The sequence below is a fragment of the Gigantopelta aegis genome, chromosome 13, assembly GCF_016097555.1.
Source record: "Gigantopelta aegis isolate Gae_Host chromosome 13, Gae_host_genome, whole genome shotgun sequence".
NCBI lineage: Eukaryota > Metazoa > Mollusca > Gastropoda > Neomphalida > Peltospiridae > Gigantopelta > Gigantopelta aegis.
Window position 1 is genome coordinate 12,372,536 of NC_054711.1, and position 15,819 is coordinate 12,388,354.

The window sequence follows — 15,819 nt, forward strand, 5'->3', positions numbered from 1 at the left end:
TTGGATGTCACACAGTTCTAAAGAGGAAACCCGCTACATCTGTCCATTAGTAGCAAAGGATCTTTTATATGCACCATCCCACAAACAGGATAGCACATACTACGACCTTTGATATACCAGTTGTGGTGCAGTGGCTGGAACGGGCAATAGCCCAATGGGTTCACTGACTACATTAATATAAGACAAAAATAGTAGTGAATAGTACCGACATGATTTGTCGCTAATGCAGTCACAATATCAGGTATCTATCCCAGGTTTACAAGTTTTACACGTTTATTTATTGCCTTAAGTTTTAAAACTCATCAGCATACATAATAAATATATGTTTATATAAAATATGTACAGTATAATGGTGGGGTGTGATTTGGTATGATGGTAATGACAAAAACAACAACAACAAACATACAAATATAACTACATATACAATCTAAAACTAGATTAAACAAGTTATTTCTTAAATTATTTGTTCGAGTTAAATATTTTCCAAGCTTATTGATATTTTCAGTAGTTAGTACTTGGATTAGATTAAATACACTAAGTCGTCTGTAATAATACGCTTTAATAAATATTTGTCTTAGATCATTATATCGGTGACATTGGAGTATAACACGGAATTCATCTTCGATTTCATTGGAATTACAACTATACATAGTCTTTGTGTAATTATATACGCCTTGTTTTGACCATATGCCTCACTCATATTATTTTCGCACAGTTCTTTACACTGTGTTTTTATTTAACTTTTGAATTTTTATATTGATGTTTCTCATCACATTATTGTTGCATTTACCATAGTTTGACACCCAATAGCCGATGTATTTTTCGTGCTGGGGTGTCGTTATACATTCATTCATTCATTCATTCACTCACATTATAGCAAAAATGTGCCAAGGAGAAACATCAATTCACAAGCTAACAAGACTAGATTAAAATAATGATGATGATGATGATGATGATGATGATGATGATGATGATGATGATGATAATAATAATAATAGTAATATAAAATAATAATAGTAGTAATAATTATAGTAGTAATAATAACAACAATAATAATAAAGCAAGTCATTTCAATAATGGTGCATTACACAAAACAGCAACCCTTCATTTGAAACACGCTAGGAAAAGTTCTATAATACGTTTTACACACAGTTTCTCCTGTTTTCAATATTTTGATTTTTACAATTGAATACATAATTGTGTTCAGCTTTAATATCACTATTATAAAGTTCACATAGCATGTTTTCATTAGGAATGTTAAACCGACCACTGGCTATACTGTTTGTGTAACTGGCTTCTGGACATAACTTTCTTTCTGAATACTTGTAAATGTAAACGTAAAGTTACAATATTTCCTTCTAGACAGCAGTTTCTGCATGTAACAGATACAGATACTTGTAAATGTGGGATTGATAAACATAACATACTATTATGTTTTTTGAAACTGGCTCGAGGTCAAAATATGGCATTGCAGTCTTGTGCATGGCAGTCCTCCTTAAGGCGAGGGAGTAACAGCATATCAGCCTGGGAAATGACTGTCTTATAGATCAAACAATTGACCAAAACTCATTGAAGAATACCTTTACGACATTATGAAAACGTGGGGCGGGATTTAGCTCAGTCGGTTGAGTGCTCGATTGACGTGCTTGCGTCCCAGGATCGAACCGCCTCGGTGGATCCATTCAGCCAATTGTTTTTTCTCTTGTTCCAACCAGTGCACCACAACTGGACAGAGGACGTGGTATGTGCTTTTCTGTCTGTGAGAAAGTGTATATAAAAAAACGTTCTGCAGTAGGGAAAATGTAGCAGGCTTCCTGATGACTATGAATCAGAATTACCAAATATTTGTCATCCAATAGCCGATGATTAATTAATCAATGTGCTCCAGTGGTGTCGTTAAAAAACCCATTTATTTTTATTTTATCAAAACTTCATTTGGTATCTGCTTTGTTAATAGAAGTTTTATTTTATTTAACGACACCACTAAGCACATTGGTTTATTAATAATCGGCTATTGGATATCAAACATTTGGTAATTCTGACACGTAGTGTTAGATAGGAAACACTCTACATTTTGTTTTTAATAGTAGAAAGGGTATTTAATGTTATATGCACCATCCCACATACAGGATAGCACATACCATTGCCTTTTATATACCAGTCGCGATTCACTGGTTAGAACGATCCTAAAACGAGTGCGCATCAATCAAGTGATCGCTTTACCACTGGACTACATCCCGCCCGTTTTGTTCACAGACACGAGCATGTACATGTCCGAGTTAGATGTTTTAGTTCTCTCTCCTTTTTATGTTCTTTTTTAACACTAACATTTGCAGCTGTGCACCTCAGGTATCGAAACTCGGTAATAACCTACATGTTTCAAGTTTATGAGAGTAATGAAATTATCTGGACATACTTCATCATCATATCATCATCATCAGCTGCAGCAGCAGCATAACCGGCAGCAGCGGACGCAACTAGATCATCAGCGCTCGCAATTTTACTGTTCGCGAGATCACATGCTGTTTTCCCATCAATGTTTGGTACGTCAACAGAACCCGCATTTAACAGCATCTCCACAGTCGTCACCTGTGCTCGGGCCACAGCCTCATGCAGCACAGAGTTACCTTCCTTGTCTACAGCTGCTATATCAGCACCTCTCTCTAATAACATCTGTAGATTTTCTAGCTGATCATATTCAACACAAACATGCAATGCTGTCTGTCCTGCATTGTTATGGGCGTTGATGCAACACCCATTTTGTAGTAGCATATCCACGACGTTGGTTGTTGCTGGCTTGTTATCAGAAGGTGGGACGCTTATTGACCGTAATGATGGGATCCAGTCTGAAAGAGGATTCTTTATAAAGCATACATTCCCAGTTGTATGACTTCCAGTTACTGCTTCATTGGACAGTGATGATACATCACTGGATAAAGCACTAAGGGACTGCATCAGTGATAACAGTTTTGGATCTGTTGGACAAAACATTCTCCCGGTATCACGTTGCAAACTCTTACGAACAGCAGAATGAAGTGGAGTGTTTCCCAAACTCGAGACAACATTAGTGCTTCCTCCTTTGTCCAGAAGATGCTGTAAAATGTCTGGAAAATGAAGTCCTGCAGCGACATGAATTGCTGTAATTTCTCCATCTCCATGGTTAGGATTTGCACCATTTTCCAGTAAAATATTTACTCTCTCCAGCTTGCCAAGTGAAGAGGCAATAATCAAGGGTGTATTGTTTTTATTGTCTTCACTGTCAATATCTGCACCTGCCTCCAACAAAAGTTTTATCAAGCGCACTTGCCCACATACTGTTGCTGGATGAAGAGGAGTTTCTCCGGTCTTGTCTTTCCACGCCAGTGAAGCACCCCTCTCTAGTAAGAGACGAATATTTTGTTCTTGTCCCAATGAGCAAGCCTTGAAAATGGGAGTCTGATTGTTTGCATCAACACAGTTTGGATCCATGCCATTATCCAGTAAAACGCGGAGGGCATCATGCCTCTGAAATGTAGCTGCATGGTGCATGCATGTTAATCCATTACAGTCCAGAAGATACGGATCTGCTTTGAAATGTAGCATAAGTGGTATTGTGTTTGTCTGTCCAGTAATTGCTGCCAAATGCAGCGAAGTCTGCTGTGAGTTATCCTGTTTGTTAATGTCAGCACCAGCTGCAACCAACAGTTTTACCAGGGCTTCACGGCCACACAGTGATGCGTTCATCACTGCTGTTTGTCCATTCCTATCTGGTCTGTTTACATCTGCCTTTAGGCTGATCAAGACTTCTGCAGCATCAATAAATCCATTTAAAGCAGCTCTATATAAAACTGTAAATCCACCGTTGTCTTGGCTGTTAATGTCAGCACCTCCTTTTAAAAGTATCCAAAGCTTTTTTTTATCACACGACATTCCTGCATACTGGAGCGGAGTTAATCCACGTTTATTCTTTAGTTCAGTTTTAGCTCCATGATCCAACAAGACCTTTACTGTCAGAGAATCAGCAAAAAGACAGGCATCGTGTAACGGAGTTTGCATGTTTTTGTCTGAAATATTCACCGAAGCCTTGTATTTTAGCAATAACTTTATCACTGGTCCATCGCCTAGCCTCAAGGCTGAATGAAGTGGAGATTTACCTTCCATGTCTAAAGTGTCTGGCTTCACACCTTTCTCCAACAAAAACCTAATGGACATGATGTTGCCAACACGTGTAGCCCTGTGCAGCAGAATTGCAAACAAATCTGATGCTTGATCGACTCGTTTATTAAAAAGAAACTGTGCAACATCAAAACATCCCGGGAGAGGGTACCTGTTAAAGCTTTCATATGAAATAGGACATGGTCCTTTCAAATCTGATCTACACAGTACAAGATATTGTATAACATCAGCTTTGTTGTAATGTACTGCCATGTGAAATGGTGTCATACCTTTATTGTTTTTCAAATCTACTTTGGATTCCTCTTCTACCAGATATTTTATGAATGCCAAAGAATTGCATTTACAAGCAATATGAAGCGGGGAGTCCCCAGCCTCATTTACCATGTTCACTTTAGATCCCATTTCGACTAATTTTATAGCTGACTGTAAGGAATTGGCACGGCTGGCCAAATGTAGAGGAGTGTTCTCGTCTTCATCTAGAGAATTAGGATCTGCTCCTTCCAACAGAAGACATTCGACCACATTGGATGCATTGTGTTCTGCAGCCAAATGCAGTGCCGTTTTCTTCTTTATGTTGGTATCATTGATTTGAAGTCCAAGATCTATCAAATATTTCACTGAATCGGGGCATCCATAACGTGAAGCTGTATGCAAAAGAGTTTCATTTCCACTTAACACACTCAGACAGGTTGAATCTGTGTTGATGATTTCTTTAAGAATACCCACGTCATCAAACGCAGCTGCCAAGAATACACATAGTCTAGGATTCATTCCTGATATATATTTGGATGACTGCTTAAACAGACCTTCTGCTCCAACAGTAACGCTAGTCGGAAACTTATGATAGCGATATCTGCATAAATCTGAATGTCTCCATCCCCCATGACACTGCAGCAGCAGTTGTTTTAAAGCCCTTTCCAGGATAGGGTGACTGGAATCCATTTTGCTTATTTTATCAATCAACAGATTTGCTATGTTTCCATTTCCTTTCTCGAGTGCTACAGCCAACATGGATTCCAAATCCTGTATGCTCAGTTCTACGTTTGTATTGAACGTTAACAACTTTTCAAACATTGGGCTATCATCTAGGCTTGATGCTGCCACAGCAGTGAATGCCGCCATAGTTGGAATGACACCAGAATTTAGCAAAAGGTTAATGATTTCAGTATTTCCCATGAGACAAGAAGCATTGAATACCTCCTGCTTACGTTCAGCCACGCCGTCTTGTAACTGGCAGATGCCATTCACAAAGTATGTGGAGAGTGTGTGCAATCCTTCAGTGACAGCTACACATGACACTGTTGTTGATGAGAAGATAAACGTCTGCTGAACTGTTACTGACTCGTGTGCTTTGAAATCTGGGAAATATCCATTTTGCTTTTCAGCGTCTCTCCACATGTTGCTCAGGTTCAGCTCATTAAACACGACCTCAGTTACATGGTCATGATGGTCAAGTTTCTGAGACAGAATGTCAGTTGGTACGACAGATTTCCAGAATTTGTTTATCAGATACTCTACAAATTGTTCATCCTTGAATGACTGGTGTGAAAGAATACTTCTAGCCCTACTGGTCTTCAACAAGTCTGTAAACCTTTGTGCAAGAACTGAATAGTTGTTTTCATTTACCACCATCACCACATCACCTTTCTTCGGCACACCTGGTGTGGTGATGTACTGTAGAAGCATCGTAACAGAACATATCTTGATTCCTTGTTTAGGGTACTCTGACGAAAACTGCAGAAACAAAGTGTCAAACACCGACTGGTGAATAAAGGAATATGCCCTCGTCTTGTCATTGCGCTCCAAGTAAAGTCCACAGAGCGAGTTAGCAGATGATTTTATCTGCCCAAGTGAGACATCACAGTTTATTTTACAGACATGCTTAAGTTTATCCCTTAGATAAATTGTCTCAGTCTGATCTTCAAATGGATCGAGTGAGTCATATGTCAACATTCCCTGCTTAAACATCACGATCAAGAGAACGAGGTACTGATACTGGCATTGCTCTGATCTGTCTGATTTTAATTTATTAAAGTGATCCTTTAGATATTCAATAGGCCTTTTGAAGAATTCAACACCCCGTTTCTGTGCTTCCAAAGAATTTACATAGAACCTACAACACTGGGGGAATCCCAACTCGGTAAATGTATGATTTACAGCGGTCTCCTCATCTTCATCTGACATTGGTATCCATGCATGTTTAAGATGTCGCTTGAGAATATTTAACTTCTCGTCATTTGTCAAGCACAGGCCAGGACCATGTAAATCAATTTGGTGAACCTTACTAAAGGCTGCGTACGCATTCAAGCTTTCTTCACAGTCTAAAAACGTCTGTGTTCTAAATGTAATTATGAGCTTGATGAAGCCAGACTGAACTAGGGACCACACCTTATCAAATTTCGTTTCCCACGATCGTTGAAATTCAGTCACAAGATTGCTCTTTCCATAAATATCATCAAGCAGTACAACGAGTTTCTGCTCTCGCTTGACATTCACCGCATCCTTGGGAGTCACGATGTCTTCAAACTGTGAGTGATGAGTCAGGACAAGAGGCTGTCGCTTCTGAAGATCAACAATTCGTCCCATCAGACTCAGACCAATAGTCGTCTTCCCAGATCCTGGACTTCCTATCAAGACCACCACACCGAAGTTTAACAAAACTTCCTCAGCCAGCATACATGCTCTGGTTGGAACGTAGATATCAGGTTTAACTTCCCTTATTTGATCAGATGCAGTTCCTTTAAAAACAAAAAAACATTAGAAACGTGCATAAATAGAGAATACTAAATGAGTGACTATTAGGAATAATCTTCTCGAGAAATTGCTTCAAAATAGGCTAGTATCTAGTGAACAAGTGAGTTGCGTATGGTTTTCAACAACCAGTTGTAAGATAGATATAATCTAACTTACAGAGTGCAATATTATATTTCTTATATATCCTGGAACACAACATTGTGTTTGCTCTAACTAAAATGCTTCTTCTGACACAGTAACATATACATTATGCATAAAAACTGATTTCGATAAGTGTTAACTGCAGTGGGTGCTGTGGCGTTGACATCTAGGACATCATAATCGAGCAGCAAGTCAGGTGTGTTAAAATGGATCTATGATGATAATGTGATGTTGAATACTGTGTGACTTATATAATAAATCTGACACTTTGCACCCAAGCATCATGAGGCGAAGGGATGGGGTCCAAACACACTCGCTCACACACACACACACACACACACACACACACACACACACACACACACACACACACACACACACACACACACACACACACACGATTCCATCTGTTTCCTGTGGAACATATATACTCTTTAAAAAAAGTAGGGGAACTCTAATAAGAATTTACCATTGCCAAAATTGTAAGGTATTAGCTGTGAGGAATGGTTATATAATAGTAGTGAATTAATTGGGCAAACATTACAACCGGTAGTTCAGTATTACAGTAAGTTTTATGACCACCAAAGAACTTGAAGGGCGACTTGGGTCAGAAGTTAAATTTGAAAGATGACGTTTGTTTTACCAGCAAATTCAAACAATAAAAATAACTAAAAGAAAAGAAAAACAACTGTATGATCAACAGAATGAAAAGGAGATATATATATATATATATATATATATATATATATATATATATATATATATATATATATATATATATATATATGACTCCATCTGTTTCCTGTGGAATATATATATATATATATATATATATATATATATATATATATATATATATATATATATATATATATATATACTTTGTGATGTTTTGACGTCTTAATAACCTTTTCATGAAAATCTTAATTGTATTTCAACAAATAAGTGTTTGTATACAATGCATCATCTCAAAATTAAATATGTCTTTGGTTTCAATTTCTAAATAAATAATAATTTACAATGATAAAGACGTACGTTTCATGTTGGTGAACCTGTCTGACGTGGCTTCTGAAAGAGATAGGGAAAGCCTTTAACTCATCACCACAATAAAATTAAAAAAAAAATTAAAAAAATTAATTAGCCTACCACTATCATAAAATCATATTTAGAAGCCTATCACTACCATGCCACTATTATCGAATTATATTAATTAGGCTTATCACTACCATCAAATCATATTAACTAGCTCATAATTACAATATCCTTACAATAAAATCAGGTTAATTAGGCCATCACTCCTATCAATCAAATCAGATTAGTTAGCTGATCACTACAATATCATTACAATAAAAATCGGATTAATTAGTCCACCACATTCATTTTAACTTATTTTTGTGCTTATATCCAATTAAGGTTCAAGCACGCTGTCCAGGGCACACAACTCAGCTGTCTGGGATGTCTGTCCAGGACAGTGGGTTGTTCTTAGTTGGTTAGTGGTTAGTGAAAGAAGACGGTGTAGTGGGTGGGATGTCTACGTATGGCCAACGTCGTTTACAGTGTGGTCAAGACATCCTCCCATGGAAAATGTATTGAAAGAAATAGAACTTTTGCTAAGGACCCCTCAAACCCTCCCCATACACACGCGCCTGTTATTGCATAGCATGCTACATAACGACTATCTCACGACGTTCATTGGACTCATTTTGCACAGTCACAGATCTGAACCTAATGCTGTCGTCCAGATTTACAGGAAAAATATCACTTGATTTCCGATAACATTAAATACTTACTTGGCTGTTTGATTGAACGCATATCTGGTTGCATCCCCGTGTCACCGAGTGCTACAGCATTTCCCCCAAAGTTCAGTCCCCCAAACGACATCAGTCCAGGCTGGTTTTCAGCTACAAATTAATGACACAACAGTTTAATTGTTTAACGACACCACAAGAGCATTCTGATTAATTAATCACCGGCTACTGAATGCTAAACATTTGGTATGTTTGATACGTGGTCTTAGAGAAAACCCAGACAGGATAGCACATACCACAACATTTGATGTACCAGTCGTCATGCACTGGCTCGGACGAATGAACCGCAAGCACCTCAAGTGAACAATGGATGAAGATATAATTTATCAAGTGGGTTAATTTGAAGTGAAATAGTGGTGGTGGTTGTTGGTTTTTGTTGTTGTAGAATTGCAGCACTTGAAATTTGCGACGGTAATCAGTAGTGTCAAAGCAAAAAACAAAAATACCAAAAAAAAAAAAAACACCCCCGCAAAAAAACAAAACAACAAAGAAAAAAAAAGAAAAAAAAAAAGAAGACGTTTGCAAAAGGGATCCGAGATGGCATTTGTATCATTATCGGGTATGTACTTTGCTATAAGTGTACTAAATTACCCTCGCAAGATGATCTCAATTTTGAAGGCTGGAATAATGATCATCATTATTTGCAGTTTTGTGAACACTAATTACCATAAATAGCATACATATTTTATTCTAAGCTAAATTGTTATAAATTATCGCTTGGCGCATGCCGGGTAGTGCACTAACAAGTGGGTATATTGCGAGATGAAGTGATATTGAGAGTAATGGTAGTTTCTTGTTGTCACAATGAAACTATATTAATATCACACATACAAGGTGACAATAGAAGAAGAAACAAAACTACAAAACCCAACACAATTATGACTCACCAGATTCAAACTGTACTAATTTTTGTGTGTTATTGACTTCTTGAACTGTGTCCTGTTCTGTTATCATATATACTTGTCCAGCATCACCAGCATCACCAGCGCAGACATCATGATCTCTATGGACAGGCTTTGAGTCTCCAGAAGGAAAACTACTTTCAGATGGCACGTTACAATCCTCATTTTGTTTTACTGACGTTGAATAACATTCGGCACCTTCCTCGACAATATCAACACTACAGATAGTTCTTGGATCGATCCCGGAAAACTTTCCTTTGGTCTGGATGTCTAATTCCTTAATCGGTTGTTCAACCTTCTCTTTGTTGGTATCAAGATCCCTACGTTCTGCTTCTGTATCATCTGCTACTGAACTTCTTTGAGATTGACCGCTCAGTACCTGTACGTCTTTGTCTGGCTGAAGCAAATCAGTGCCAGTATTTACACCACAGATACTAACATTAACACCGTCGCCATCAATCTTAAACGCAGTTTCTTCTTCAGAAGGCGATGCCACCATGTTCTGCATTTGTTTTGACTCATCACTTTCTGAGCCACCAAGAACCTCACCGTCTAAATCGTCTCCCGCATTCATTCCATCTGTTAAATGCCTTGACGCAGCAGTAAATATGTTTGTTGAACGTTCATCTTTTAAGGTGTCTACATTTTGCTGATCTGACGTTGGACATAACACCATTTCGTCTTTCATTTCATCTTTTGGCAAACTTCCATCTGTCGCTTTAACACGACAATCCCCAGACGGAGAGTCATCACTGCCTTCTGTGTCGATATTTCCTTTTCGAGACAGAGGGTCATCATTGCCAGCGGTGTCGATATTTCCATTTCGAGACAGAGAGTCATCTTTGCCAGCGGTGTCGATATTTCCTTTTGGAGACAGAGGGTCATTATTGCCAGCGGTGTCAATATTTCCTTTTCGCTTCCTCAGCTCAAAAGTAGATCCAGCTGGTGACACTTTTTCTTTCCCGGTAGCTTCTTCAGAACTGACATCATGTTGAATGGCAGATTCGTGTTGACATGTATCAGTATTATCATACGAAGGTGCTTCTAGAGGTATAGTAGATCCTTGTCCTGTGAAAATTAAAACAGCAGACAAATGAAAACAAGACACAAACAGAAAAAACAAACAGTTTTGTTTTGGAATTTATTATTCAAACAGAAAAGCATACTACTACTCAGTAAAACAAAAACAAAACCCAATACTCTGTTTATTTATACCCAAATAAAAACAGTGGCCTATCGGTCTACATAGCTCCACTATTTAATTTCCAATCTTGTTAGTAGTAGATAAGTTATAAATTTGTAAAGACCACCTTAGAATATCCATGTGTCAAATTTATGAATTATCAAATTAAAACAGTACGAGACATATTGTGAGAATTGTAAAATAACGTTTTATTATAAAGTTTATTTTAACGACACCACTAGAGCACACTGATTTATTAATCATCGGCTATTGGATGTCAAACAGTTGGTAATTTTGACGGAGTCTTAAAGAGGAAACCCGATTTGTGTTTTCATTAGTAACAAGCGATCTTTTATATACACCATTCCAGTCAGGATAGCACATATCACGGCCTTTGATATACCAGTCGTAGCCGGAACGAGACGTTATAATAAACGTTTATGAAACTTGTTATCTTTGTTACTTTTTGGAGACTTTCCTTGATTATAATAACTTCTTTCAGAACTAATAAAAATGTTCAATGTTATATTTTTATTAAAATTAAAAACATATCTTAAAAAGGTGAAATTCCAAAAGATCTCAATATGAATTTGTGAATATTGACCTTGAGATTACGTACTACACAGCCAAATGTTAGGAGAAGATAAACTTTTAAACTTTCAAGTTAAATTTCTATTTAAAATCTTTAAATTTATTAAATATTCAAAAAGTTTAAATTTTCAAAATATTAGTTTGTGAAGACTGCCCCTGAGACTATTTATACTAAGTTTTAGATCTATCCAGTCAAAATTCTAAGAGATGATAAACTTTTACATTTTCAATTTCTACTTAAAATGTTTAAATATATTAAAAATTTACAAATTCAAAATTTCCAAAATATATCTCTATTTGTTTGTGACGACTGTAGGAGAAGATATATTTAAATTTCAATGTTTAAATTTCTATTTCAAAATATTTAAATTTAATAAAAAATCACAAATTCAAAATTTTCAAAATGTCCACCCCACAAAATATTCCTTGAATTCGTCCCTGTATATAACGGTTGATGAATCACTTACTATTCCTCCAGTATATAAGGAACACTATGGAGACGACTCCAAGCACTATAAACTGAAGAATGATGACCAATTCCAGAATCATGGTGCAAGGATATGTCTTCTTGTCCACATTACAAAAAGGAAAGATACTGAAAACAAAAAATGACATCAGATACACTATATATTTACCGGAACATATTTACCAATATCTATCTAGTAACAGGGACGTATTTACCAGTGTTAATCTAGTAAAAGGGACGTATTTACCAATATTAATCTTGTAACAGGGACGTATTTACTAATATTCATTTAGTAACAGGGACGTATTTACCAATGTTAATCTAGTAACAGGGACGTATTTACCAATATTAATCTAGTAACAGGGACGTATTTACCAATATTAATCTAGTAACAGGGACGTATTTACCAATATTCATTTAGTAACAGGGACGTATTTACCAATGTTAATCTAGTAACAGGGACGTATTTACCAATATTAATCTAGTAACAGGGACGTATTTACCAATATTAATCTAGTAACAGGTGCGTATTTACCAATATTAATCTAGTAACAGGGATGTATTTACCAATATTCATCTAGTAACAGGGACGTATTTACCAATGTTCATCTAATAACAGGGGCGTATTTACCAATATTCATCTTGTAACAGGGACGTATTTACCAATATTCAACTAGTAGCAGAGACATAGGCTATGGGTTTAGTGGTTCAGATGACACACCTGCCACCGCCACCACTAGGCTGAATCAATTTTTACCGGAAAATATTAGGCCTTTAATATAGGTGTTAAGGAAAATGTAGGCAAAACGGTCAACTATGTTCATATTCATATTCGCCTCATCCCTGATGTCCCGACCACACTACGCCCCTGAGTATAAACTTTTGACAGTAACTATAACTACAAATATAGCATTGAAAAAAAAAGATAAGCGGGGGTGGGGGTGACGCTGATTAAAATTTCAACAATCAAGTTTATAAGAAGCGAAATCTCCTGCGGAGAATATCGCAGGAGATATTGCAAATTATAATGCCAGCGATATGTCCTACAAAAGCCTTTAATGAATGATAAAATAAAATAGAATAAATAAATAAATAATAAATTTTAAATTAATTTGATAAAAGAAATAATATACGATCATGGATGTAAGATCATTAATATTAATAATTATCAAGTTCTGATAGTGTGTGTGTTTGTGTGTGTGTGTGTGTGTGTGTGTGTGGTTTTATATATTTATAAAATATAATTTATTTTCCATTAATTATTAAACAAAAATTATTAATTAATATGCTGTTGTCACGAGAGAACAATTATCACGTAAAGACTGAGTTTAAAGATGTAAAACAAAAACGGAACTAAATTTTTAATTCTTATTAAATCATAAATGTGTCGAACAATTGATAAATAATCCCCCCCCCCCCCCCCCCCCCCCCCCACAAAAGAAAAAAAAGAAAAAAAGAAGTTTCCATCATCCAATCATTTTGGTTTTGTTGAGTTTCTCATATGACATGTAGGATTTTTATAACCGGATAATCAAACAGGTCATGTTGACCTGATTATTAAAGGCGCGTTATCACCGTGTGACTTACAACGAAGCTCTAATAACAAAGTGAAAGTTTGTTTAAGTTTTTTGTTAAACGGTACCACTAGAGTATATCGATTTATTAGTTACTGACTATTGGATGCCAATGACAGGAAATGGAATATATGTGGGAATTGAATATTTTATTTGTAAGGTGCGTTCTCACTGTGCAACTTGGTATAACAATCTGCCGAGGGATTCCAGTGATTGACCACTGATGATAATTAGTAGGAAACAGAGCACAAATTAAATATAATTTTATTCTGTTAAGACCACTCTAAAATAAATACTAGATTTAAATCCCCTCTCGCACCAAGGGCGGCCCCATTTAAAAAAAAAAAAAATTAATTTTTTATTCTTACTTTTTTTGGTTTGGTCCCTTAAACATGATGTATGGTGTTCTATGTGCGACAATGTCCTGAAAATGTAGAATAAAATTTCACCCCCACCCCATTCCCCCTTCACCCCCCAAAAAAACCCCAACAAACAAACATACCCAAAACCCGGATCTAATTTGATATTTATTTTATTATGGCCCTGTATTCATAACATGAAATGCGATTACACTCATTACCATTTGAGTGTTTTCACGTAAACACTTGCTCGTATATGCAAATCGTTAGTATAAATTGTATGGTTTTGGCGCACCTTTAGTCACCAAGTTAACCTGACATAATATAAAAAGTATAATACTTAGTAAAGTAACTATTTAGATGGAACGGCGAGGTGGGTGTACAGAAAACAGGTGCTTCTCTATCGAGTTACCTAATAACATAATATGATATGGTAAATGGGAGAATGGCTAACAGTTACGCTTTTAAAGTCAACTTTCATTACTTCCGCGTTCCGACAATTCGTATCGAGCATATCATATGTCCTAAAAGTTAATATATCATAGCGTTGAATACAATAAGAAAATCTGTCATGTGACTACTCAATTGATTTTGTTATTTACATATTATCAAACTCATTGGATATATATTTTTTTTTACCTTGGTGCCTTTTTCGAGAATCTTTATTCCTACCAGTGACAGTTGTCGACAAGTACCTGTAACGATAATGATTATGCCCCTTTGCTAGAGAATGTGATCCGTGAACTCAGGCTTTATAATAGATTTGCGTTTATCAAATAAAAGCACGTCCAGTGTCCCAGTTTCAAATTCCTCCCGTATTCAAGTTACTCCCCGGTAATTTGAACCTAGTTTCAGATTACCGGGGGTTGTTTGAACCTAGTTTCAGATTACCGGGGGTTGTTTGAACCTAGGTTCAGATTACCCCCACCCCTTAGTTTCAAACGACCCCCGCGGGTAGCCTGACCACATCCATCCATCGCATCCATCCATCACATCCATCACATCCATCGACGACATCCATCCATCACATCTATCAAGCTATCTATCACATCTATCACTCATCGTGTACAATGTAAGATGTCACATTTGGGTTTGTATTCTCGAAATATTTGCTTAAACGTAAATTCTGATATCCACTCTATCTAGGTTTCCATACTTTTTATGCAAAATATGTGTTCGTGTAATATGAATTTTCATATTTTATAGGAATACTTAATATATATATCAACGTTTCGATGTAATTATTTTTACCCTATTTGTGAACATTTACTGGTTGTTGGGTGGGGGTAATTTGAAACTACGGGGGGGGGGGGGGGGGTGGGTAACCTGAACCGGCGGGTAATTTGAACCTATTACACGGTGTAAAAGGAACGCAAGTCCGTGGGAACCGAGGTCTGTAGGACCTCGCTTCCTAGGAACAGTAGTCCTATCGGATCTCCACAGCTTAGGAACCATAGTCCTACCCGGACCTTCATTTCTGGTTTATTTATAAGTTGTTCCTATCCTAGGACTTGTATTCCTACCGGACTTAAATTCCTTCTACAGCAGTGACAGAAATTAGATGTCCGTGTATTATAGTCTGCAATTTGCACGAGCTGCCAGAAAGACACGAGAAAAAAGTGAGTATTTGGCGGCCTTCCCTCGTAGTGTGATGGATAAATGTACGAGTCTCTTAAGTTTATTTTGGGTTCAAATCTCCATTTCAAAAAATATTTTTAAGTTTGAGTATCAACTTAATTTTTTTTTATGTCATAGACTTATGGATCAGACACGTGAGTGAATTTTTCTTAACATACTGAAGTAGGACGAAAGTGTATAATGCAACTACATATATAAAGTAGGCCATGTCCATGTCTTCAACACGAAGAAATATACCCCACCCCAGT

At 36.7% G+C, this 15,819-nt stretch overlaps 1 protein-coding gene across 1 annotated transcript; it reads right to left on the reverse strand.

The window, feature by feature from the left end:
- Positions 1-1,809: 1,809 nt before the first annotated feature.
- Positions 1,810-14,622, reverse strand: LOC121387848. The gene is made up of 6 exons (XM_041519076.1): positions 14,573-14,622; positions 12,002-12,129; positions 9,746-10,828; positions 8,841-8,951; positions 8,086-8,118; positions 1,810-6,893 (listed from the first exon to the last, which is right to left on the reverse strand). The coding sequence occupies exons 2-6, from the start codon at positions 12,081-12,083 to the stop codon at positions 2,386-2,388; spliced, it is 5,817 nt and encodes a 1,938-aa protein (XP_041375010.1). The 5' UTR covers positions 12,084-12,129; positions 14,573-14,622; the 3' UTR covers positions 1,810-2,385.
- Between the last annotated feature and the right edge of the window lie 1,197 nt (positions 14,623-15,819).

Excerpts from the sequence above, each read along its gene's own strand:
- LOC121387848 (XM_041519076.1), bottom strand. The coding sequence starts at position 12,083 with ATGATTCTGGAATTGGTCATCATTCTTCAGTTTATAGTGCTTGGAGTC. Across the intron at positions 10,829-12,001 it reads CCTTATATACTGGAGGAATA|GACAAGGATCTACTATACCT; the intron begins GTAAGTGATTCA and ends TAATTTTCACAG. Across the intron at positions 6,894-8,085 it reads CAGGTTCACCAACATGAAAC|GAACTGCATCTGATCAAATA; the intron begins GTACGTCTTTAT and ends TTGTTTTTAAAG.